At 39.1% G+C, this 26778-nt stretch overlaps 1 protein-coding gene across 7 annotated transcripts in view; it reads left to right on the forward strand.

Moving 5' to 3' along the window:
* Positions 1–17940, forward strand: part of IFT81 (intraflagellar transport 81) — a 93570-nt gene extending 75630 nt beyond the window's left edge. For 6 of the 7 annotated variants that reach the window (XM_009248231.4, XM_063711595.1, XM_054526461.2 and 3 more), the window contains 5 exons: positions 3311–3397; positions 4902–4973; positions 5054–5139; positions 8657–8702; positions 17193–17940. In XM_009248231.4, the coding sequence (XP_009246506.2) occupies positions 3311–3397; positions 4902–4973; positions 5054–5139; positions 8657–8702; positions 17193–17375 (474 nt within the window). In that variant the 3' untranslated portion in view covers positions 17376–17940. 7 annotated transcript variants of the gene reach the window in all.
* Positions 17941–26778: the final 8838 nt, after the last annotated feature.

Genomic DNA, 26778 nt, shown 5'->3' on the forward strand with positions numbered 1-26778 from the left:
TGTACACTTAGGCTACTCTAAATTTGTGTAAAATACTTTTTTAAAAAAATAAAGTAACCTTAGCTTACTGTAGCTTTCTTGGCCGGGCATGGTGGCTCACGCTTGTAATCCCAACACTTTGGGAGGCTGAGGCAGGTGGATGACGAGGTCAGGAGTTCCAGACCAGCCTGGACAACATAGTGAAACCCCATCTCTACTAAAAAACACAAAAAAATTAGCTGGGTGTGGTGGCACATGCCTGTAATCCTAGCTACTCGGGAGGTTGAGGCAGGAGAATTGCTTGAACCTGGGAGGCGGAGGTTGTGGTGAGCCAAGATCCCGCGACTGCACTCCAGCCTGGGCGACAGAGCAAGACTCTGTCTTGAAAAAAATTAAAAAAAACCTTTCTTACTTTATAAACTTCTAATGTAAAAAAAAAAAAAATTGACTTTTTTGTAATAACAGCTTAAAACACAAGCACATTGTATAGTGGTATGAAAATGTTTTATTTCTTTATATCCTTCTTTTATATGCTTTTCTCTATTCAAAAAAATTTTTTGGCCAGGTGCAGTGGCTCATGCCTGTAATCCCAGCACTTTGGGAGGCCAAGGCAAGCAGATCACCTGAAGTCAGGAGTTCAAGACCATCCTGGCCAACATGGTGAAACCTTGTCTCTACTAAAAATACGAAATTATCTAGGCGTGGTGGCACATGTCTGTAGTCCCAGCTACTCGGGAAGCTGAGGCAGGAGAATCGCTTGAACCCGGGAGGCAGAGGTTGCAGTGAGCCAAAATCGTACCATTGCATTTCAGCCTGGGCGACAAGAGAAAGCTCTGTCTCCAAAAAAACAAAGGTGAAAAAATTTTTGTTTTTTGTTTTTTTTTTTTTGAGACGGGGTCTTGCTCTTGTCACCCAGGCTGAGTGCAGTGGCGCCATCACGGCTCACTGCAGCCTCAACCTCCCGGCCTCAAGCAGCTCTCTCACTTCATCCTAAGGAGTAGCTGGGACCACAGGCACATACCACCAAGTCTGGCTAATTTTTATTTATTTATTAATTTATTTTGTAGAGGTGGGGTCTTGTTGTGTTGCCTGTGCTTGTCTCAAACTCCTGGGCTCAAGCGATCCACCCGCCTTGGCCTCCCACAGTGCTGGAATTACAAGAATGTGCCACCACACCCAGCCTTTTTTCACTTTTTAAACTTTTTTGTTAAAAACTAAGACATACACACCTAGGCCTACACAGCGTCAGGGTAATCAATATCACTGTCTTCCACCTTGAAACATCTTGTCCCACTGAAAGGTCTTCAAGAGCAATAACACACATGAAGCTGTCATCTCCTATAACAATGCCTTCTTCTGGATGCCTTCTTCTGGATGCCTCCTGAAGGACTTGCCTGAGGCTGTTTCAAAGTTTACTTTTTATAAGTAAAAGCAGTACACTCTAAAATAACAATAAAAAATATAGCATAGTAAATACATAAACCGGTAACATAGTGGTTTATTATCATCATCAAGTATTATATACAGTACATAATTGTATTGCTGTACTTCTATACAACTGACAGTAGATTGGTTTACACCAGCATCACCACAAACACATGAGTAATTTGTTGCACTATGGCATTATGATGCCTATGATATCACTAAGGTGAAAGGATTTTTTCAGCTCCATTATAATCATATGGGACTGCCATCATATATGTGGTCCGTTGTGACTGAAACATCATCCCATGCATGACTGTACTTTTAGCATTTCTAGGTGTTTGTAGCAGGAGATTTTCAAATTATCCCATTCAAAATACTACATTAGAAGAAACTTTGAAACAAAGAAAACAAAATTTAAATTTCCTCCCTGCCCCCTCTCAATCTCGCAATAAAGAAACTACTTAACCTGAATTCAAATTGTGATTCCACCTATTTTTTTTTTTTTTTTTTTTGAGACAGAGTCTCACTCTGTCGCCAGGCTGGAGTGCAGTGGTGTGATCTCGGCTCACTGCAACCTCCACCTCCCAGGTTCAAGTAATTCTCCTGCCTCAGCCTCCTGAGTAGCTGGAACTACAGGCACGTGCCACCATGCCCAGCTAATTTTTTGTGTGTTTTTAGTAGAGATGGGGTTTTACCATGTTGGCCAGGATGGTCTCAATCTCTTGACCTCATGATCCGCCCACCTGGGCCTCCCAAAGTGCTGGGATTACAGGCGTGAGCCACTGCGCCCGGCAGACTCCACCTTTTCTTAGCAGTATAATCTTTGGCAAGGTACTTGGTCTCCCTGAGCTTTCTCCAAGCATTATATGGTGGTATTAATATCTCTTTTGAGGTGCCGTTTTGAGATTTAGTTATTGTCAGTGGTACATTTCAAACACCCTAGAATGTTTTACGAAGTCCTCCTAATTAAGCCCCTGCCTAGGTCTTCAGCCTCCCCTCACCACTTCCCAGAAATAAACCAGCATAGGCTGGGTGCGGTGGCTCATGCTTGTAATCCCAGCACTTTGGGAGGCCGAGGCAGGTGGATCACCTGAGATCAGGAGTTCAAGACCAGCCTGACCAACATAGTGAAACCCCATCTCTACTAAAAATATAAAAATTAGCAAGGCATGGTGGCACATGCCTGTAATCCCAGCTACTTTGGAGTCTGAGGCAGGAGAGTCGCTTGAACCCAGGAGGCGGAGGTTGTAGTGAGCCAAGATCGCACCATTGCACTCCAGCCTAGGCAATAGAGTGAGACTCTGTCTCAAGAAAACAAACAAACAAAAAGAAATAAATAAACCAGCATGGTAAACTACTTATAAGTTTCTTAATTGTTCTTGTTCTCTGTAGCTTTCAATCCTTTATACATAGTGTTCCTTTTTTTAAATACTCTCTTCCCCTTGTTCATCTTCCACCTAACTGTTCTTACTAATCCTTCATGATTAGCTTAGATATCAATTTCTCCAGGAAGTTGTCCCCACTGATCCCCAAGCCTGGGTTAGGTTCCCGGGAGTCCTGTGTGCCTTCTGTAACACCTTGTGTTTTCCTATCATAGCTCTCAGCAGCCTGTTTACTTGTCTGAACGTTACTTGAGAGGAAGAATTTTTGGCTGTTTTATTTACTATTGTCTCCCCAGCTCCTAACAAAGAACCTGGCACACAGCTCAATACATGGTAGCTATTATTATTATCAGCACCTTCATCTATCATAATTCTCAAATGTCTGGTTGTTGCATAAATAACTCTTAAGTATGCCAAGAAGCTTAGAGTTAAGTTACAAGACTGACAAGGGCATGCATTGTTTCAGAGCCATGTTTGGGACCTTTGTTTTTCACTTATTCAATCATTTTCCCTTTTTATACTAGGAACTGACCCAGGAGTGTGATGAAAAGAAATCCCAGTATGATAGCTGTGCAGCAGGCCTCGAAAGCAATCGGTCCAAATTAGAACAGGTAAGAAGAGAGTTTTTATTTTAACAATTTAGCAAAAACTACCTGTGTGTATACCTGTAGTCCCAGCTACTCTGGAGGCTGAAGCAGGAGGATTGCTTGAGCCCAGGAGTTTGAGGCTACAGTGAGCTATGATCACACCACTGCATTCTAGCCTGGGCCACAGAGCAAGACTCTCTCTCTAAAAAAAATGTTTTAAATACTGCCTGTGTACGCACATTTTCACTATATCAATGTCAAAAGTTTCCCAAATCTTTATCATCATCTCCCAAGCCTGTCTCCTAAGCTCCAGAGATCTTTATTTCTTTAATTTGTACACACTTAATTTCCCATCTGTACCACTCCCAGCAAAGTACAAGGCTCATTATCTACTGCCTGGCCTCCCACAGTAAACTTTTACCTATTCTCTTGCTTCTACTCTTGCTCTCCTAAGGTTTATTCTTCGTAGGGCAGCCTAAGAAACCTGTTTAAAATTTTATCACCCTTCATTGGCTTCCTGTTGCACTTAAAATAAAATCTAACCACCAAATTATGGTCTACAAGACCCCACCTGCCTTATGAACTTCATGTCCATGTGCTCTACTCCTCATCCATGGAGCTTCAGCCACTCTGACCTTCTTCCTGAACTTTAAACGGACCAAGCTTGTTTTCACTTTGGGATTTTGCATGTACTCTTCCCTTCTGCGTGATATACTCTGCTCCTAACTCTTTGCCCTCCTTTCTCCTTTTCATTACTAGGTCTCAGCCTTAGTGTCACTGCCTCTCAGAGATCTCTGATCACCTGATGTTACCCACTCTCCTTCCCAACCTGGCCCACCAGTCCCTCTATCACATTCTACTGATGGATTTCCTTCATAGCGCTTATCCCCATCTCAAATATCCTTCATTATGTTTCCTTGTTTATGTTGGTTTCTTCTACTTCAGTGAAAGCAGGGAACCTGCCTGTTCACTTCTGTGTCCTCAGCACTTAGAACAGTGCTGGACACACAGTAGGTACTTAATAAATGTATGATTGGGCCAGGTGCAGTCACTCATGCCTGTAATCCCAGCACTTTGGGAGTCCAGGGCGGGAGGATCACTTGAGGCCAGGAGTTCGAGATCAGCCTGGCCAACATGGTGAAACCCTATCTCTACTAAAAATACAAAAATTAGCCAGGCATGGTGGCACGTGCCTGTAGTCTCAGCTCCTCAGGAGGCTGAGGCATGAGAATCGCTTGAACCTGCGAGGAGGAGGTTGCAGTGAGCCAAGACTGCACCACTGCACTCCATCCTGAGTGACAGAGCGAGACTCTGTCTCAAAAAATGCAATTGAACTTGCAGGTTATAGAGTGGTATGAGTATTCTCTAGAAAAAGATTATCTCTTATTGTGCTAGAATAAACAAAGTTAAAATTGCAGAAGAGGAAATGACTCTGATGGTAGTCCTTTGTTGTACATCTAAAGTCATTGTCGCCGTTATCTGTCTCATTCTTTCGATAATGTCACCTATCTAAAATTATATATTATAGGAAGTTAGAAGACTCCGTGAAGAATGTCTTCAAGAAGAAAGTAGATACCATTATACAAATTGTATGATTAAGGTAAGACAAAATAGATCAAAAACATTTCTGAGTTTTTTCTATATCAAAGTCTTCCCTAAAACTTATGTCTTTCTATTTAGAACCTAGAAGTTCAACTTCATCGTGCTACTGAGGAGATGAAGGCATATATCTCTTCTGATCAACAAGAAAAAAGAAAGGCAATTAGGCAAGTAATTTTGTTGTTTTATATTGAGATACTTAATATTTTCACCAATAAAAGTTTTATAAATAAGATAGAATTATACAAATTTAACATATTTAAGTAAGTAGACACTAAGATATTATTTAATACTAAATCTTACTAAACATCTAGATATTTTAGCCCTGCTACGTAGGAATACATATGATTTTATTTCTTGCTTGCTTACTTTTTGATTGTGATAAAATATATAAAATTTGCCACTTTACCCATTTTTAAGTGTACAGTTCATTGGCATTGATTACATTCACAATATTGTATAGCCATCACCACTGTATATTTACAAAATTTTTTCATTATCCCGAACAAAAACTCTTGTAACCATTAAGGAATAACTCTTCATTCTCCGCCACCCAGGAATATATATAATTTCATAATTGCTTTGTCATAAGCAGTGAAGTTGGTCTCTTTTTAAAGTCCCACATGGCCTAGACTCTATCATCTGCCTGCTAATTGTGCAGTGTGATGACTGCATTTTAGCTGGAAATTGTGTGATTGCAGTGTACCCGTCTTCAAGAAGGATATATAAATACTGCTTAGTCCTTATATGGTGCTTTTTTTGCAATCCCAGCTTGTGGCGTACTGTAATAAATCAAATCCTGCCTTAAAAAAAAAATACATTTATGATTGAATTGCTAGCTGTGATAAAATGCAGTCATTGAACAACATAAGCCTTCTTGCTCCTCATCACAATTCAAATGTTAAATGTTTTGCTATTACTATTCAGTAAAAATTCAGATAAAATGTAGGACTCACATTTATTCTAGATTGCATTGAGATTTTGAGTGGCATGTACATTAATGTTATAAAAAGAGGCCGGGCATGGTGGTGGGCGCCCGTAGTCCCAGCTACTCAGGAGGCTGAGGCATGGGAATCGCTTGAACCCGGGGAGCAGGGGCTGCAGTAAGCCGAAATCATGCCACTGCGTTCCAGCCTGAGTGACAGAGGGAGACTCTGTCTTTAAAAAAAAAAAAAAAAAAAATCTAAGAAATAGAGTGTCTTGCAGAATCTGAATTTTTTTTCAATGTAATGCACTAGAATGCAAGCCAGACAGAAAATACTGTATAAATGGAGCAGTGTTTTTTCTAATACTCTAACATATTAAACTAAAAATGTACTTATTCATATTCTTTCATTGTATGTAAACTTTGTTCATATAGATCTATATGGCTAATGATAAGAAATGAGAAAAATTAAATTTGTTCTTATAAAAATTTTTATAAATTAAGTTCTATTTCTTCCAAAGTTATCGATATAAATAGTAAAGAAGGAAATAATTGCTCTTGAACTATTCATTTTCTGATCTGTCTTCTAGCCAGATTTTTTTTTTTTTTTTTGAGACGGAGTCTTGCTCTGTCACCCAGGCTGGATTGCAGTGGCGCGATCTCGGCTCACTGCAACCTTGGCCTCCCAGGTTCAAGCATATTCTCCTGCCTCAGCCTCCCAAGTAGCTGGGATTACAGGCACACGCCACCGCGTTTGGCTAATTTTTGTTATTTGTATTTTTGTGGTTTATATTTTTGTAGAAATGGGGTTTCACCATGTTAGCCAGGTTGGTCTCAAACTCCTGACCTCAAGTGAACCGCCCTCCTCAGCCTCCCAGAGTGCTGGGATTACAGGCATGAGCCACCACGCCCCACTGAAAATGAGGATTCATCAGGACTAATTGCAAAATTTTCCTTTACTTAGACTGCTATATTTTCTCTTTTTATGGCTTAGGATTTCTTGGAGTCCCAATTTTATATTGTTTAATTTTTTCTTAAATACTGCAGTGTAGCTTCACACACAAAAACAATCTCTTCTTTGTTGTGTGTTCCTTTACCCCTCATCCTTCAGTCCTTCAGTCTTCTTTTTTTTTTTTTTTTTTGAGACGGAGTCTCGCTCTGTCGCCCAGGCTGGAGTGCAGTGGCATGATATTGGCTCACTGCAACCTCCCCCTCCTGGGTTCACGCCATTCTCCTGCCTCAGCCTCCTGAGTAGCAGGGACTACAGGTGCCCGCCACCACGTCTGGCTAATTTTTTTGTATTTTTAGTAGAGACAGGGTTTCACCATGTTAGCCAGGATGGTCTCAATCTCCTGACCTTGTGATCCACCCGCCTTGGCCTCCCAAAGTGCTGGGATTACAGGCGTGAGCCACCGCGCCCGGCCCCAGCCTTCAGTCTTTATCCTTAACATGTCACCTGCTTTAAATCTCACATTTTGTCTTAAATAGTATTGAAATATAATTTTGTTTAGAAATAAAATACAATGTTATTATGTTTTTAATTTTTACATTAAAAATTTTTTTTAGCTTACAAAAGAAACACTTGTAAAAACAACAGTAACCATTATGAAGTAGTGTGCACAGAAGTTGAATGCTGTCCATATTGCCATGTCTCAGAAATGTCTACTGCTAATACTTTGGTGTACATTAAGCCATATTCTTTTCCCATGCGTTTGCTGATACATCTGTATATATGTGTGTTAGTTAATGCATGGGAAATGTTATATGTATGTGTGTATACACACACATATACATACATATGTATATAAAAATAAGATTAAACTGCACCTGGGTGTGGTGGCTCACACCTGTAATCCCAGCATTTGGGAGGCTGAGATGAGCCAATTGCTTGAGCCCCAGAGTTCAAGACCAGCCTGGGCAACGTGGCAAAACCCTGTGTCTACCAAAAAAATACAAAAAAATTAGCCCAATATAGTGACACATGTCTGTAATCCCAGTACCTGGGAGGCTGAAATGGAAGATTCACTTGGGCCAGGGAGGTGGAGGCTACAATGAGGTGTGATCATGCCACTGCACTCCAACCTGGGCAACAGAGTGAGACCTTGTCTCAAAGGAAAAAAAAAAGATTAAACTACATATGCTGTTTTTCTCTTGATCTAGAATATTTTCCACTTCAGTATTTATAGATTTACCTCATTCTTTTGTATAACTCCTTATTATTTGTTTGAATAGCTTAAACATTTTCCCATCTATAGACATTTAGTTTGTTTGCATATTTTCACTATTATAAGCATTGATGAAATAAATAGTCTGCTTTTATGTTTTTTTAAGTTATGGGATATTTTTGTAGGATGACTTCCTAGAAGTAGAATTGCAAGATTACGTGCTACTTAATGTTTATTTAAAATGTATATCCTTTCTCCTTTCTACAAACCTCTTCAAAAACAATGTGTAATTTAAGCAAATGGGTTGCCATTGTTTTGAGGGTAGATTAACCAGAAATAGTATTTAACATTTTAATTATCTTAATTTCCTATGAAATGTTTTGCTTTCTTTTTTTTCCTTAAATTACTATTTACTTGAAGAACTAACTAAAGATGGGGAAAGACAAAGAATTTGATAATGGGTTTCATTCTGACTCCAGTACCCTAAACTATATTGCCTAGTGTATTTTAGATAGATATATTAATTTATAATTCACTTGTATGATCAAATCATTTGAAGTAAATTGAAAGTAAATCATTATGTTGAATCCCTAGGGAACAGTATACCAAAAATACTGCTGAACAAGAAAACCTTGGAAAGGTAAGAATTATTATTTATTTTTTTAAGTGTGTCTAACTGATTCAGGCTTTCAGTACTGTACATAGTTTATGACTGTCATTGTTTTCAAAAGGTCATAGTACAGTTTTTGAGGGGAAATTGTTCATTCTTTTTAAAGATGGAAGACTTCCTTAAGAATTTAGTTTTACAGAAATAAAGGCACAATGGATTTTCGAAAGAAAAAATTATCTATTTTTAAATCACAGAGTTCATGATAATGTTCTGCATTACAGTTTTCAGATTATCCTCAGGCTGGGTGCGGTGGCTCACGCCTGTAATCCCAGCACTTTGGAAGGCCAAGGCCGGTGGATCAGTTGAGGTCAGGAACTCAAGACCAGCCTGGCCAACATGGTGAAACCCCGTCTCTATGAAAAATACAAAAATTAGCCAGGCATGGTGGCAGGCGCCTGTAATCCCAGCCACTCTGGAGCCTGAGGCAGGAGAATCGCTTGAACCAGGGAGGCAAATGTTGCAGTGAGCCGAGATTGTGCCATTGCACTCTAGCCTGGGTGACAGAGCGATACTCCATCTCAAAAAAAAAAAAAAAAAATTATTCTCAGTTATCTCTTTATGAGATAGGTGTAAATTTATTCATTTACTTTATTTAATAAACACAAAGTTCTAGGCCCTAGTCTAAGCCTTTTACAAACATTGATTTATTTAATACAAACAACTGAAAAACCTTGCTTGAGATGCTCAGCTCCCTCCTGCCAGAGTTATCTGATGGCAACTGAAATAGAACTGTATAATTATTGTTCTTAGTTCTCTGAGCCACTCCTAGAAGTGGTAGAGAGTAAGTTATAGCCTTGACCATCAGGACTTAAATGACCAACTGATTAGTTATTCTAGCTGACTTCATAAAGCAACCAATTTAACAAAGACACCAACTTTGCATTCTTAGGAGAAAAAAAGAAAAAACATATACTTATAATTCAGAGGAAAGATGACCAGTCATCAAATGACTTGGCTTCACTCTTAGGCTTGTGATTCTAAACAAGCCCTCTAATCTCTTTAGAGTTCATTTCCTCATATTTAAACTGAAATATGTAGATGAGAAATTTAAAAATTAAATTACCTAGATTGATTTAGATGAGTTATAAAATCATCTTCATTGATTTTAAGTCTATATTGCATAATGAAGACTAACTGTGTTTCACTATACAACATTTTTTCTGTTTCTTTAGTTTCACTATTGAAAATAATGTTTTCTGGCCAGGCAAAGTGACCCATACCTATTTGTAATCCCAGCATTTTGGGAGGCTGAGGTGGGAGGATTGTTTGAACCCAGGAGTTTGAGATCAGCCTGGGCAACATGGCAAGACCCCATCTCTACAAAAAATACAAAAATTAGCCAGGCAAGGTGGCATGCACCTGTAGTTGCAGCTACTCGGGAGGCTAAGGTGGGAGGATTGCTTCAGCCTATGGAGACAATGCTGCAGTGAGCCGAGATCATGCCACTGCACTCCAGCCAGCCTGGATGACAGAATGAAAAAAAAATGTTTCCTACCACTATCATACCAAAATATCATGCCAAAAATAATTTAACAATAAGTATGTTGTTAAACAATAACAATTGGATGTTAACATCCGATACCTAGTGTTCAAAATCTTTTTCTTTTTTTTTTTGAGACAGAGTCTCACTCTGTCACCTAGGCTGGCTGGAGTGCAGTGGCACGATCTCGGCTCACTGCAGCCTTGGCCTCCCCACGCTCAAGCGATCCTCCCACCTCAACCTCCTGAATAGCTGGGACTACAGGAGCATGCCACCATGCCCAGCTAATTTTTGTATTTTTTTTTTTTTGTAGAGATGGGGTTTCACCATATTGCCCAGGCTCTTAAACTCCTGGGCTCAAGCGATCCTCCCACCTTGGCCTCCCAAAGTGCTGGGATTACATGCACGAGCCACGACACCTGGACTTCGTATTAGGTTTTCTTTTTTTTTTTTTTGGCAATATATTAGGGAAGGGTCTCACTCTGTTACCCAGGCTGGAGTGCAGTGGTGCAATCTCGGCTCACTGCATCCTCTGCCTCCCAGGCTCAAGCGATCCTCCCGCCTCAGCATCCCCAGTAGCTGGGACTACAGGAGTGCACTACCACACCTGGCTAATTTTTTTGTATTTTTTGTAGAGATGGGGTTTTGCCATGTTGCCCAGGCTGGTCTCAAACTCCTGAGCCCAAGCAGTCCATCCACCTTGGCCTCCCAGAGTGCTGGGATTACAGGCACAAGCCACTGCGCCCAGCCTTCTTACTAGGTTTTCTAAGTTTGTAGCATCATAGGTAAGGATTGTTTAGCTGCAATTTTTCTTTTAAAATACTGACTATATATGGATGTCTAATTTCATTGTTCAAATATTCTGAAACCTGTAAATGATTATATATTTATTGAAGCTTGTCCATTCTTAAAATACAAATGAAAAAATATGGCTTCATTTCCATCTTAATATGTATTTGTACAGTTTAGCTACTGGTATGACTCAATAAATTGGTGATGGCAAAGTTATTCACTCTTATTTACGTTTTCCTGGTTTGAATCATTATTAAAAACATATGTGTGTCTATCTATGCTTGTACTTGAAAGATGAATTAGCTCCTAGAAACCTATAAGTAAACTTAAGAAAACAAATGGTATAGAAAACAATGGAGTAATTGGTAAATAAGGGTGATATGTTCCTTACTTAAAAAAAAAAAAAAAAAAAAAAAAAACTTGGCTGGGTGCAGTGGCTCATGACTATAACCCAGCACTTTGGGAGGCCAAGGCAGGCAGATCACTTGAGGTCAGGAGTTTGAGACCAGTCTGGCCAACATGGCGAAACCTCATCTCTACTAATAATACAAAAATTAGCCAGGCGTGGTGGCATGTGCCTGTGATCCTAGCTACTTGGGAGGCTGAGGCATGAGAATCACTTGAACCCAGAGGTTGCAGTGAGCCAAGATCATGCCACTGCACTCCAGCCTGTGCGACACAGTGAAACTGTGTCTTTAAAAAAAAAAAAAGCATCCCAGGTGCAGTGGCTCATGCCTGTAATCCCAGCACTTTGGGAGGCCAAGGTGGGTGGGTCACCTGAGGTCAGGAGTTCAAGACCAGCCTGGCCAACATAGTGAAACCCCGTCTCTACTAAAAATACAAAAAACTAGCTGGCATGGTGGCAGGCACCTGTAATCCCAGCTACTCAGGAGGCTGAGGCAGGAGAATTACTTGAACCCAGGAGGTGGAGGTTGCAGTGAGCAGAGATCGCACCATTCCACACCAGCCTGGGAAACAAGAGCAAAACTCCATTTCAAAGAAAAAAAAATGATAGCCTTTATTATGGAAATTTTCAAAGCTATATTTTAATCAATCCATATATATCCATCATCCAACTCTAATCATTAAATTCGTGGCCAGCCTTATTTTGTCTATAATCTCATCCAGTACCTGCCCCAAATTTTTTTTCTAAATTATTTTTAAGCACATCTCAGACTTCTTATTATTTTATCTCATCACATTTCAGTATGTATCATAAACACTCTTTTTGAACATAACCACAATACCATTATCCTACCGAAAAGAATTTAAAATAATTACATAACATCCAATACCCAATGTTCAAACTTCACCATGATTTATTTGTTTGAATCAGGATCCTAATAAGAGTCCATACATTGTTATTAGCTTATATATCTCTTAAGTCTCTCTTTCTCTAGGTTACTCCCCCATCATTTTTTCCTTACAATTTATTTGTTGAAAAGAAAAAAAAAACCTGGTAATTTGTCCTAGTGGGTTTTCAACATTTTGAACTTTGCTGTTGGTAACCCTTTGGTGTCAATTAGCATGTTCTTCTGTCCCCAGTATATCTTGTGAATTGGTAGTTAGATCTAGAAGCTTGATTAAATATGTTTTGATATTTGGCAAGAATACTTCATAGATGGTGGTATGTGCTTCTATCAGGAGGCTTTCTTCTTATGATGTAGACAGCCATTGATAATCATTTCCTAGATCCTTAATTCATTAGAAGTTGCACAGTGGTAACATTCTGATTATGTCATTCATTCTTCATTTATTGGCTGGAATAATTCTGTAAAGAGCAACTTCTCCTTGTCTTCTGTTTACTTACCCTGAGTTACATTCATATAAGAAAGGTAGAATAACTGCTTGATTCACTATTTACTGGTTTTCAAAATGATGAGTTGGTTCTTTATCATCCTTCAAAAGTAATCTTATGACTTTTAGATTGAACACATTTGATATGTTTCAATCTATTGTGATTATTAGTCCCATTCATACTCAAATTTGGCCAGTGGAAGCCTCTTGAAGTCAGCTTTTGAATCCTTTTGAAAAAATCCTAGTAGACTTTGATGGCTTCTTTGTTTTCTGGTGTGACAAAATGTTCTAATTTCATACTGTACATTTTCTGTCTCAAACCTGTAATTAGCCATTTCTCTAAAAAGTGTTCACCTGTGATTTGTGAATAAATTACCATTATATCAATGAAAATAAATAAAAAATAAAAGGAAGCCTTCTTGAAGCTGATTCCTCCATTTACTGGGAGAATAGTGAATTCTGTGTACCTTATTTCACTTATGGGATGACACACCGTACTTAAAAGGAAAAAAAGAAATAATTTTCATATTTGAAAGCACATATTTGAATCAAATTATAAACATTCATTTGTATAATATTTTAACTAGAGATTTTTGGATTTGTAGGATTTTATATGATTGTCAAAATTGACCTTTTTTTTTTTTGAGATAGAGTCTCAAAATATATCAAGTATATTTAAGCAAGTGAACCAATGACTAGCTTATTCCCCAAATGTCAGACTGTATCATTTAAGAAGCAAAGCTTCTTAATCCTCAAACTTCTAGAGTAGATCTAAATTTTCAAGGCAAACAGAACAAACCTAGCCTTTCAAAGTGATGGTAGTCTAAGCCCTCTAAGCCAATATAAACTGGACATCCATAGACCTCCTCAGGCCAACTGAGCTTCCCCCCCTTCTATACCACCACCTCCTCCTTTAAAGAACAGTGAAATCCGTGATTAGTAATTTTTGTACATTGCAACTGTAAACAAATGTAAATGATAATAAGATTTAAAATATATACATACTAACATCAGTTGTATTCATAAAGTTAAAGGTTTCAAACACACATGGTTATGAAGCAAATTAAATTTAATATTTCTGACACAGACAGTGCCCACATCCTGTCTTTGGTTCTTTAAATAACTTTTATAGGTTGTTAGGATTTTTTGACAAGGAAATTATTCCAATGATATAAGAAAAGTTACAGGTTAAGTAGTGCCTTAATTTAAAATCATGTGCAGAAGTCTTAAAATTCTTGGTCTGCCTTAATGGCCTTTCTAAATACTTTTTAGTTTATAAGGATAAAATATTTGTTGTAAGATACATTATTTGTAACATAAACTTAAATAGATGTATTAATATGCCAGGTATTGCATCAAAAAATTTACCGGTTATATTTATATTTTTTAAATTCTGTGTTGTTTTCTATTCCTGTTTGCTGTTAACTTTGCTTTCATTATGCATAACTGGGTGGGCAGTATTTAATGGGTGGTTTGAATCTGGTCCTCAGCTTAGTTAATCCTCTTATTTGGGCAAGCACCAACTACTAGCATTCTCATTTGTGTCTCAGATCAACTAGTATATTGACCGTATGTTAAAAGAGGAAAGGATGAGGTTGTTCCTTTGCACTCTGCCTCTGTGTCTCTGCTTGCTTTTCTGTCCCTCTTGGTGATTTTCTCACACTCGGTGTCAGTACAGGTATTTCTGACACACTGCATTTCCTTCTATGTGCACTTTCACCTTCTCTACCAAACTGTCAACTGTAGTTGTCTCTAGCACATGGGATTATGAATGAATAATGAATTCCTTTCTTTTCTTTTTCTTCTCTTCTTTTTTTTTTTTTTTTTTTTTTTTGAGACAGAGTCTCACTCTGTCACCTGGGCTGGAGTGTAATGGCACAGTCACAGCTCACTTCAGCCTTGAGTTCCCAGGCTCAAGTGATCTTCTTACCTCAGCCTCCTGAGTAGCTGGGACCACAGGCATGTGCCACCATACACAGCTAATTTAAAAAAAAATTTTTTTTTTGTAGAGATGGGGGGGTCTCACTTTGTTGCTCAGGCTGGATTCTCTCTCTCTTTTTTCCTACCGTGTCACTTATTGTCTCTGATTTTGTGTCTACTCTTGCTTTCAGTCACCCTTCCTTAATTTGCCAAAATATAGAACCAAAGTATATTTTTGTAATTTATTGAAGATTCTTTTATTCCTGTTCAAAATTTTAGAGTCAGTGAGTAAAACAGTTTTGGCAGGTGGACCGTCTAAGATGTTAGTAACAAAAACAATTCTGAGAAGGATTTCGGCTTATTTAATAGTGTACTATTTTTGTAATCACTGGGCCTGCTCCCTGAAGTATATGTGCATACAATTTGATTTATTTGGACATAAATAGAGTATACACTGTTTCAGGATAAGATAGAATATAACATTTAATAACAAGAATATATATAATACATGATAATTTCTCAAGTATTTCAATATCTATTATGTCACTTGAAAACATAATCTTACCAAGTAAGTAGTTTTATTTTCCCCTATTATTAGCCTTGGTTTGGTTTTTTTGTTTTGTTTTGTTTTTAAGAGACAGGGTCTCGCTCTGTTGCCCAGGCTGGCGTGCAGTGGTGAGAGCATAGCTCACTGCAGCCTCAAATTCCTGGCTCAAGTGATCCTTCCACCTCAGCCTCCCAACTAGCTAGGACTACAGGCACGTGCCACCACCATGCCCAGCTAATTTTTTAATTTTTATTTTTGTAGAGACAGAGTATCATGTTACCCAGGCAGGCCTTGAACTCCCCAGCTCAAGCAATCCTCCTGCCTTGGCCTCCCAAAGTGCTGGGATTACAGGTGTGAGCCACTGTGCCCAGCCCCCAGCCTCCTATTATTCACCTTAATTTTTTTTTTTTTTCTAGAGATGGAATCTCACTCTGTTTCCCAGGCTGGAGTGCAGTGGCACGATCTTGGCTCACTCCGCCTTCCAGGTCCAAGCAATTCGCCTGCCTCAGCCTTCTGAGTAGCTGGAATTACAGGCACATGCCACCATGTCCGGCTAATTTTTGTATTTCGTATTTTTGTATTTTTAGTACAGATGGGATTTCACCATGTTGGCCAGGCTGGTCTCGAACTCCTGACTTCAGGTGATCTGCCCACCTATATAGCATGAGTCCTGTTTTCCACTTGAAACTCCAAGCATACCTGACATATAACAGGTGCTCCATAATTATATCTTGAATAAATAAGTATTAGGTTTTAGTATATAGAATATACTGATCCTGTTGGTTTCTTGAGAAATTTTTATGTAAATGGAAATTCTAAAACAAAATGTGGACATTTCTCAGGCTTAGACTAATAAATGAATTATTTTAAAGCTATCTGAGCTATAACTATACATTCTTGAGTAATATGTCATGTATATCCTCCTAGCTGGTTTTCGTTGGAGAACTAGAAAGGCAAGCAGTTTGACTTAGAGTTTCATAGTGGCGTGATTGCAGCTCACTGCAACTTCCACCTCCCAGATTCAAGCCATTCTCCTGTTTCAGCCTCCTGAGTAGCAGGGACTACAGGCACATGCCACCATGCCCTGCTAATTTTTGTATTTTTAGTAGAGATAGGGTTTCACCATGTTGATCAGGCTGATCTTGAACTCCTAAACTCAAGTGATCTATCCACCTCAGCCTCCCAAAGTGCTGGGATTACAGTCGTGAGCCACCACACCTGGTCCATTAACCTTAATTGATAATTGAGAAAACTGAAGTCCCAAGAAATTAAGTGCCTTGCTTACCACTAGAGGAGACAAAACCAGATTAAAACTGAAGTCTTCTGACTTCCAAACTCTACTTTCTTCTTTTCACACCATGATACTGTTCCACTTTCCTAACTATCTTTTTCTCTCACTTCCTTTTATAGTTTTGTGTGGCTTTTTTTGTTTGTTTTTGTTTTTTGTATTTTCTTTGAGACAGAGTCTTGCTCTGTTGCCAAGCTGGAGTGTAGTGGCGTGATCTCGGCTCACTGCAAACTCCGCCTCCCGGGTTCAAGAGATTCTCCTGCCTCAGCCTCCTGAGTAGCTGGGACTACAGGCGTGCGCCCCCACGCCTGGCTAATTTTTTTTTTTTTTGTATTTTTTCAGAGAACTAGAAAGGCAAACAGTTTGACTTAGTGTCAGGTTTAGTAGAGCTCTTGATCTCCTAACCTCGTGATCTGCCCGCCTCAGCCTCCCAAAGTGCTAGGATTACAGACATGAGCCACCGCGTCTGGCCTTAGTTAACTTTTATAATCTTAGTTTTGATACATTATAGAGTATGTGGTTTAGCTAACTATTATTTATCTACTGTAGAAAACATACCATATTCCTCTGACTATAGCAATAGAAATAAACCCCTGTAACTGAGATTTAATTATTATTGGTTTTTTTAAATGATAGAAACTTCGGGAAAAACAAAAAGTTGTACGAGAAAGTCATGGTCCAAATATGAAACAAGCAAAAATGTGGCGTGATTTGGAACAATTAATGGAATGTAAGAAACAGTGCTTTCTGAAACAACAAAGCCAAACCTCCATTGGTCAGGTAATTCAGGAGGGAGGAGAGGACCGGCTAATACTGTGAATTCTTGTGTCATCATTTGGGGTTTTACTTGATACCACTAGCTATAAGCCTAATCTCATAACGTATTTCTTTTTTGAAACTGATTTGTATAGCATTTTGTTTTCAGATGAGCCATTCTTTATTAAGTTTTCATAGAAAATAATGTTAAGGTAGATTTAGTTTGAATGTTTTTTCATATGAAAAAGAGGCTTTTATTATTTTCCATAGCTTAGACATCACTGGCGTCTTCTGAGTTTTATGAGACAGGAAACTAAGTTTACTATCTGTAAATGTAAACATATGTCCATTAAAAAACATGTAGTTTTTTTAGAATGTGATAACCCAATGGCTTACTGTTTTTCTTAATTTCTTTTAAAAAAACTTTAGAAGAACCTTTTAGGAACTAATATCTCTTGTTTTGAAGAAACATTTATCTGAAGTTCAGCAATTCCTACAGTTTCACTTCAGTTTATTTTTCTTCTGTAAAATGCAAGAAAATTTAATATTTTGACTAACATGTTTATTCTGTTTGTATAATTTAAAGGCAAATAAACTTGGTACATATTTCGTGTCTATTTAAAAAATGTATAGTTGTCTTGTGTCAAAATTTATTCTTTTTAAAGTATTAACATCTAATATTAAATTGAAGGATTATTACTTCTTTTCTTTTTTTTTTTCTTTTTTTTTTTTTCTTTTTTGAGACGGAGTCTCACTCTTTTGCCCAGGCTGGAGTGCAGTGTCATGATCTCGGCTAACTACAAGCTCCACCTCCCGGGTTCATGCCATACTCCTGCCTCACCTTCCTGAGTAGCTAGGACTACAGGCGCCTGCCACCATGCCCGGCTAACTTTTTGTATTTTTAGTAGAGACAGGGTTTCACCGTGTTAGCCAGGATGGTCTCGATCTCCTGACCTCGTGATCTGCCCGCCTCAGCCTCCCAAAGTGCTGGGATTACAGGCATGAGCCTCCACGCCTGGCCACATTATTACTTATTTTCACCAAAAATCTATTACAGATTTTTTTTTCTTTTTTTTTGAGGTGGAGTCTCACTCTGTTGCCCAGGCTGGAGTGCAGTGGTGTGATGTCAGCTCACTGCAACCTCCGCTTCTGGGATTCAAGCAATCCTCCTGCCTCCACCTCCCAAGTAGCTGAGATTACAGGCGCCCGCCATCACACCTGGCCAACTTTTGTATTTTTAGTGGAAACAGGGTTTCACCATGTTGACCAGGCTGGTCTTGAACTCCCAACCAACCTCAGGTGATCTGCCCACCTCAGCCTCCCAAAGTGTTGGGATTACAAGCATGAGCCACTCATGCCTGGCCTATTACAGATTTAATAATATAATAACCAGGCTGGGCACAGTGGCTCATGCCTGTAATTCCACTACTTTGGGAGGCTGAGGCAAGCAGATCATTTGAGATCAGGGGTTCGAGACCAGCCTGGGCAACATGACAAAACCCTGTCTCTACAAAAAGTACAAAAATTAGCCGGGTGTGGTGGCACACCTGTGGTCCCAGCTACTTGGAAGGCTGAGGCTAGAGAATCACTTGAACCTGGGATGTGGAGTTTGCAGTGAGCCAAGATCACGCCACTGTACTCCAGCCTGGGCAATAGAGCAAGACTCTGTCTCAAAAAATAATAATAATAATATAATAATAATCTGATAGTTGTGGGAACTGTTATTTTATTTTATTTTATTTTTTCTTTGAGACAGTCTCTTGCTCTGTTGCCCAGGCTGGAGTATAGTGGCGCAATCTCAGCTCACTGCAACCTCTGCCTCCCAGATTCAAGCAATTCTCCTGCCTCAGCCTTGCGAGTAGCTGGGATTACAGGCATGCACCACCACACCTGGCTAGTTTTTATATTTTTAGTAGAGATGCGGTTTCACCGTGTTGGCCAGGCTGGTCTCGAACTCCTAAGCTCAAGTGATCCACCCGCCTCAGCCTCCTAAAGTGCTGGGATTACAGTTACAGGCATGAGCCACCACGCCCAGCATGATATTTTAAATATAAAAAAATTCTCATAGAATATAGATATCACATATTAAATGTAGCACAAGACTCAAAGTAAAATTCAAGAGTTCAAAGTGCTTCCAATCTCTGCTTCATTTGGACAAGGTACTTGAAGATTTCTTTGGTTTCCCTTAGAAAGATACCAAATTCATGTGCCATGCTTTACTTCATTTCAATTTCAGTACTTTTTCAAAATATCTTGCCTTTAGATTTGAAAACTCAAATTTCAAATTGTTAGCATGTCCATCTTAGGCTAGTTCTTTTCAGCTGTCTTTAAAAAAATTTTTTTTTTTTTTTTTTTAGAGACGAGATCTTGCTCTGTTGCCCGGGCTGGAAGGCAGTGGTATGATCATAGCCCAGTGCAGCCTCAAACTTCTGGGGTCAAGTGATCTTCCTGCTTCAGCCTCCTGAGTAGCTGGGACTATAGGCACATGCCACCATGCCTGGCTAATTTTTTTTTTTTTTTTTTGTAGAGATGCCATGTAAGCTGTTTTTGTGTCAGTATAAACAAATACCTGAGGCTGGCTAATTTATAAAGAAAAGAGGTTTAATTGGCTCATGGTTCTGCAGGCTGTACAGGAAGCATGGTGATGGCATCTCCTCTTGGCCAGGGCCTCAGGAAGCTTCCAGCCATGGTGAAAGCTTCATGGTGAAAGGGGAACCAGCACATCATATGGAAAGAGCAGAAGCAAGAGGTCAGAGGCAGGTGTCACTTTTAAAGAACCAGATCTTGTGTGAACTCAGAGCTAGAAATCACTAATCACCGCGGGGATGACACTAAGTTATTCACAAGGATCCACCTCCATGATCTAAACACCTCCCACCAGGCCTCACCTCCAACACTGGAGATTACATTTCAACATGAGATTTGAAGGGAACAAATATCCAAACCATATTAGATGGGGTCCCCTTTTGTTGCCCAGGCTAGTCTTGAACTTGTGGCTTCAAGTGATCCTCCCACCTTGGCCTCCCAAAGTGCTAGGATTAGGCATAAGCTACCATACTTGGCCCAAAACTTTTTTTTTTTTTTTTTTTTTTTTGAGATGGAGTTTCGCTCTTGTTGCCCAAGCTGGAGTGCAATGGCACAATCTCGGCTCACTGCAACCTCCATCTCCCAGGTTCAAGCCATTCTCCTGCCTCAGCCTCCCAAGTAGCTGGGATTACAGGCATGTACCACCATCAAAAATATTTTTTAAAGAAGAAAATTGTTTCTACCCTGTAAAAAATATGGATCTCTTTGTTCCCATGTGTGTCCTACTCTTAATTTTTGTTTGAAAGGTTTTTTATTGGTAATCAAAGAGCCTCACTAGCTAGAGATAATTGGTAATTCTAGGAGCTGTAGCAAGAAGAGATGGGGTCCATCAGAATAAGGAAGAACTGGACTTACCAGGAAAGTATGGAGAGAAATATCTTTTAAATTTTTATAAGGAAAACAGAAGCATTTCAGTGTTCATAAGTGATTTGAATTGGTCCTCTGCTTGTTTTATCCTCTTATTTGGGCAAGTATCAGCTGCCAGCATTGTCATTTGTGCCTTTAGATCAACTAGTAGATCAGCAATCCCCTAAAAGAGGAAAAGCTGTGTCTTAGTGTGTAGAAACAAATCCTTAATTCAATCATCATTTTTTAGATAGTGACATAGATATATTTGTGTGGTGTTGGCTACTGGCATGTTGTTTTTAAGCCAATAGTAAGTGATGCTCCTTTAAACAGAATATGAATTCCTTTGCAAGTATTTGAAAAAGACTAGATGCCCTTTATAGAAACAGCATTTTATTCCTCCAGAGGAAAGTCAGTTCACAAAATTATTAAGCCTAGTGATTAATTATTTTTAGCCCTTCACTGTCTTTGGTACTCCTCTTGATTTTTAAAATGGTTAATGACAGATACTCCACAGAATCCTTAGAATTCTACTGATTTGATTATTACTTGCCATCTTTACTCCATACAGAAAGAATATGTGGATTAAACACAAAGGCAGCTCCAAAATTACTTTATTCACTGAAGCAGAACATCATTATTACTTCAAGAAAAGCAAACTGAAAAAATAAAACTCTAAAAGTACAAAGTTATTTATAGATTGTATGTAACATTGGACATTTAGTAATGCAGCTTAATGGGTTTAGTGCAGTGACTTTCCATTCATTTCATGATTTGATTGGAACATTAAAAAACTTTAACTAACCTTGACAGTCTTTGACAGCTGGCACTTACTAAAGAGCTTATTACATTTTGCTTCAGGATTGATACTCAGGCTAGCTAATTGATCAGAGTACTTAATCATTTCAGAAACTAATTTGTCTTTCATGTGATGGCCCAAATAAAGGAGAAGAATGCAGCCTGTGAAATCTACCTCTGTGTTCACAGATTTCCTTCTTCTAGTTGCCAACTGTTGCATGGGACTGACTGTATGATTGTAAATTTCAAAAGGCCACTGCTTATCTTGCTTTCTGTATTAATTCAGGAAACAATCCAACTTTAAATGGTGCCCTTTAAGAAGAATCTTATAATAGGATAATGTGCTTTCTGTTATAAATCTATTAACAACTGAATTCCAAAGCCATGTATTTTCTAGGTCTGGAGAATGTACCAGAAGGGTCTTAGAACACTGTTCAAATCCATATGGAAACAAAACCAGAAATTGCAGAACACCTACATTTTTCTTTAGATTAATAGTTTCCCTTATTTTGCTCTAATTCAGGAGACAATAATAAAAGAAGGAATTTCATTTAAACTATCAAATAAATGTAAATATGTTATTCTGCCTAATTAACATTTATAAATTTTTAAGGTCTATGCACTTTCCAAGTCCGTTTCTTTTTTTTTTTTTTTTGAGACAGAGTTTTGCTCTTTTTGCCCAGGCTGGAGTGCAATGGCAGGATCTTGGCTCACTGCAACCTCCGCCTCCCGTGTTCAAGCAATTCTCCTACCTCAGCCTCCCAAGTAGCTGGGATTACAGGCATGTGCTACCACGGCCAGCTAACTTTTTGTATTTTTAGTAGAGATGGAGTTTCACCATATTGGTCAGCTGGTGTTGAACTCCAGACCTCAGGGATTCACCCGCCTCGGCCTCCCAAAGTGCTGAGATTACAGGCATGAGCCACCGCGCCCGGCCCCAAGTATGTTTCTTAACTTTTTAAGGTAACACAATACAGAGCACTTTTTAGTAATTTGAGTAAAATAAAAGACTAAATATATTGCTGAAACTAAAAATATACAAATTTGCAGAATTCTTCTGAATTGAATATGAAAAATGGCAAATTGGTAACTCGTCAAAGCTGTCTCTACAAAGGCAAAGTCAAAGTTTGCATTGAAAAATGACTCTGTAGCTGGGCACAGTGGCTCACGCTTGTAATTCCAGCACTTTGGGAGGCCAAGGCGGGCAGATCACCTGAGGTCAAGAGTTCATGACCAGCCTGACCAGCAAGGAGAAATCCCGTCTCTGCTAAAAATACAAAATTAGCCAGGCGTGGTGGTGTATGCCTGTAATCCCAGCTACTCGGGAGGCTGAGGCAGGAGAATCGCTTGAACCTGGGAGGTGGAGGTTGCAGCGAGCCAAGATTGCTCCATTGCACTCCAGCCTGGGCAACAACAGCAAAACTCCATCTCAAAAAAAAAAAAAGAAAAGAAAAAGAAAAATGACTTTGTATGCAGGTGTGTCTTATACACCTTGTCTTACGCAGGCATTCTACCTTATATTAGTGACTAAAGAGTGTGAGTAAATGACTTGTTTCTACAAAGAATTCTAGGTGCTTACATCATTCATCTTGTCTGGCATGAAGGAGTCTTTAGCCCCAGGGAACGGGTAAGATAGCATCCTGATGATTAACTTTCTTTAAACTTTGTTTTATCAGTAACGTCATTGTTACTGACGTTACTCACCTACAGGTGAGGAGTAGATTACATATGCAACAGATCTTTCTTTTTTAGACAATTCATGGCAGCCAGGAGAGAAATAAAGCTGTATCTTTATTAAATATGTAAATTATTCCTCACTCATACTGGCTTAGCTCCTCTTCCTCTTCCTTTTAATGAGAGCAGTTTGAATTAGAGCTGCTTGGCGTATGGCAGCCAGGCCTGGGATGAGTGTTTTGTCTTGGGGGATGGAGAGGGATCATTAAAAGTTATCTATGTATTTTTTATCTTTGACCCTACTGTCTTAAGATAATCTTAAAAAGAGAGAGTTGACTGTAAATATTGTTTGGCCCCACCCCATCCTTGCAAAAGAGATCAAAAAATAAAACACAGATCCCAAATAAGTATTTTTAAGAGACTTGGACAAACATATGCTTTCTGCTCCTATGCTCCCTCTTTTGGCAAACTGGAAGTACTTTCTTGGCAAACATCGATATTTTCACAATTTCCTTTCTAGAATTGCTGAGAGGCTTGAGTCACCAAACTTGGTTTACTGCTATGGAAATTCACTATTCCGAGCACAGGAAGAAATTGAAGATTTTTGTTTTTCAGTGAAAGTATGTGTTTCCACCTCAGTTCAGAGTGTAACAGCAGGTTCCTGGCTTGGCTTCTTAATGCTGCACGCGATATCCTGGTAAACAGTCATAGAATTTTGGAGCTTGAAAGGAACCTCAGAATGGTTCATATAATCATTTATTAGATCAGGAGCTTTGAGGGATCTCTTCCAACCTCTCTCCAGTGTGGAAGTCAGTTCTGTAGCGCATGTAGCGAATCACTTTCCAGCCATAGTAGTGTACCCGCAATGCGGCTCACTCCTCATGAGGGAGCCTGTTTCATTGTTAGAGCACAACCTAATTAAGTTATTGGTTCTGAAACTGAAGCAGACTTACAAAGGACTTTTTATGAACATCAGTTATGCAAAGCAAGATTTAACAAATTTTATTCTCTGAAGCTCTAATCACGACCATGATCATGAGTGTTTCAAGCAAATAACCTGGTACTGAGCACTCCATTTGTACCAGGCACTGTCCTAAGTGCTTTACATGTGTAGAACTAAAATAACTCTCACAATAACCTTATGAGGCAGCTGCAATTATCCCCATTTTATAGATAAGGAAACTGAAGCACAGAGAGACTTTCACAATATTATACAACTAATGATTGTGGCAGAGCCAGGATCCAAAACCTGTGCTCTTAAGTACTTATATTGCAGTGTGACCCATGTATATACCTATTGTATATAAGCAAACAGATTGATGTCTATTTATGAGTTATGGTATGAAATAATTTTTAGTGCTTATTATAAAATTATAGTACCTTTTTTAAAAAAATGTGTTTGCTTACTATACCTAAAGAACAAACTTTACTAAATGGTTAAAAGTAACCTCAACCAACCAGATGAGGGAATTATACTGAAAATAAATGTCCAGTAAATGAATGAAAGAAATGAGTAGTAGTTTTAAATACAGAGCAAACTGAAACTTTATAGAGTTATCATTTAAATCTATCTGTGAGTGTGTTAAAATCATGCTTGTCTCCAATTGCTGGACATTTAGATCAACTCCAGTTTTTCACTTTATGAACAATGCTGGAATGAAACTTAAAGATTGAAATACAGCTGGGTGGCCAGGCACGGTGGCTCACGCTTGTAATCCCAGCACTTTGGGAGGCCGAGGTGGGCGGATCATGAGGTCAGAAGTTCCAGACCAGCCTGGCCAACCCAGTGAAACCCCGTCTCTACTAAAAACACAAAAATTAGCTGGGCGTGGTGGCAGGTGCCTATAATCCCAGCTGCTTGGGAGGCTGAGGCAGGAGAATCTTGAACCCAGGAGGCGGAGGTTGCAGTGAGTCGAGGTTGCACCACTGCACTCCAGCCTGGGCGACAGAGCTAGACTCCATCTGGAGAAAAAAAAAAAAGAAAGACAGAAATACAGCTGGGTGCGGTGCTCATGCCTTATCCTAGCACTTCGGGAGGCTACGGCAAGAAGATTGCTTGAGCCCAGGAGTTTGAGGCCAGCCTGGCCAACATGGTGAAACCCTGTCTCTACTAAAAATACAAAAAATTAGCCGAGTGTGGTGGTGCACACCTGTAGTCCCAGCTACTTGGGAGGCTGAGGCAGGAGAACCGCTTGAACCCTGGAGGCAGAGGTTGCAGTGAACCAAGATTGTGCCATTGCACTCCAGTCTGGGCGACAGAGCGAGATTCTGTCTCAAAAAATAAAAATTAAAAAAATTAAAAAAGAAGATTAAAATACAATAAATTAAGCAAAACCACAAAATTTATCAAATTTGGTTAAATCCAGAATCTGTTGAACAGTTTTATAGATATTTCTTGTCTTTTTCTGTGAAAATACCAACAGGCAATTTCTTTCTTAACCAAAGAAATTAACAAGATAATACTTGATTAATAGGAGAATGAAATTAAAAGTCCCCTCATTTATTTTGATGCAAATATTTGTTATCTTGTGTGCCTGACACTGTGCTAAGTGCTAAAATAGAAATTGAACATGACCTAGTTTTTGCTCTCAAAGACCTCACAGTTTGAAGACTCAAATATTATGCAGCAAAATAAGTGCTGTGTGTACAAAGAACAGGGAGCTCAGAGGAAGCAGCAATTAGTACTGATGGGGGATTGTGGAAAGATTAACAGAGGAGATGGAACTTGAGCTGATTTGTAAGGATGAGTTAAGATGTTGATAGGCATGGGAAAAGTGAAGACATAAAGGCATTTAAGGATACAGCATGTGAAGGAAAGGACAAGAAGTCTAGTATGGCTCAGTAAGTTACACAGGTGCATGGGGGATGGGGAAAGAATTCATATTATGTATCAAGCTCTTGAGTTCTGTAATGTGCTGGACACTCAGCTAGACTGAATGAAAAGGTGCAGTAAAAATATAAATGTGGCCCCTGTTGTTAACACGACTATACATTAAACAACAGTAAACACATCAAGAAGTAATAACCAAGTACTAAATTTTGTAGAGCAATAGAAATTCAATCAAATTGGAGCTATAGGGAAGACCAGAAGGTCAAAGAAGAGTAGAGTCAAGGAGGCTTTATCAAAGAGGTAGGAACTGATCTGGGCCTGGAAGGATGGGTAAGATGTGGACAGATGAATGGGAGAGCATGGCAGAACAGCAGGAGTGAAACCAGCAAGTATTCATCACCTACCACTCCCTTATCCAGCTCTAGCAAGTATATTGAGCAAGAAAAGCATGGCTGTCACTTTTAAGCAGCTTAAAGTCCAGTTATCAAGATAAGCGATGTAACCAACAAATCAGTGCCAGATTAGCCAGTAGGCAAACATGCACTACAGATTTTCTGAAAGTATTTGATATTTCAAAAATCAAAGAAGTTTCCATTAGAAAAAGCAAAACTCAGCTGGGCACGGTGGCTCACACCTGCAATCTCAGCACTTTGGGAGGCCAACGCCGGGCAGATCACTTGAGGTCAGGGGTTTGAGACCAAACTGGCCAACATGGCAAAACCCCTGTCTCTA

This window comes from Pongo abelii, chromosome 10 (genome assembly GCF_028885655.2).
Source record: "Pongo abelii isolate AG06213 chromosome 10, NHGRI_mPonAbe1-v2.0_pri, whole genome shotgun sequence".
In the NCBI taxonomy this organism is placed as follows: domain Eukaryota; kingdom Metazoa; phylum Chordata; class Mammalia; order Primates; family Hominidae; genus Pongo; species Pongo abelii.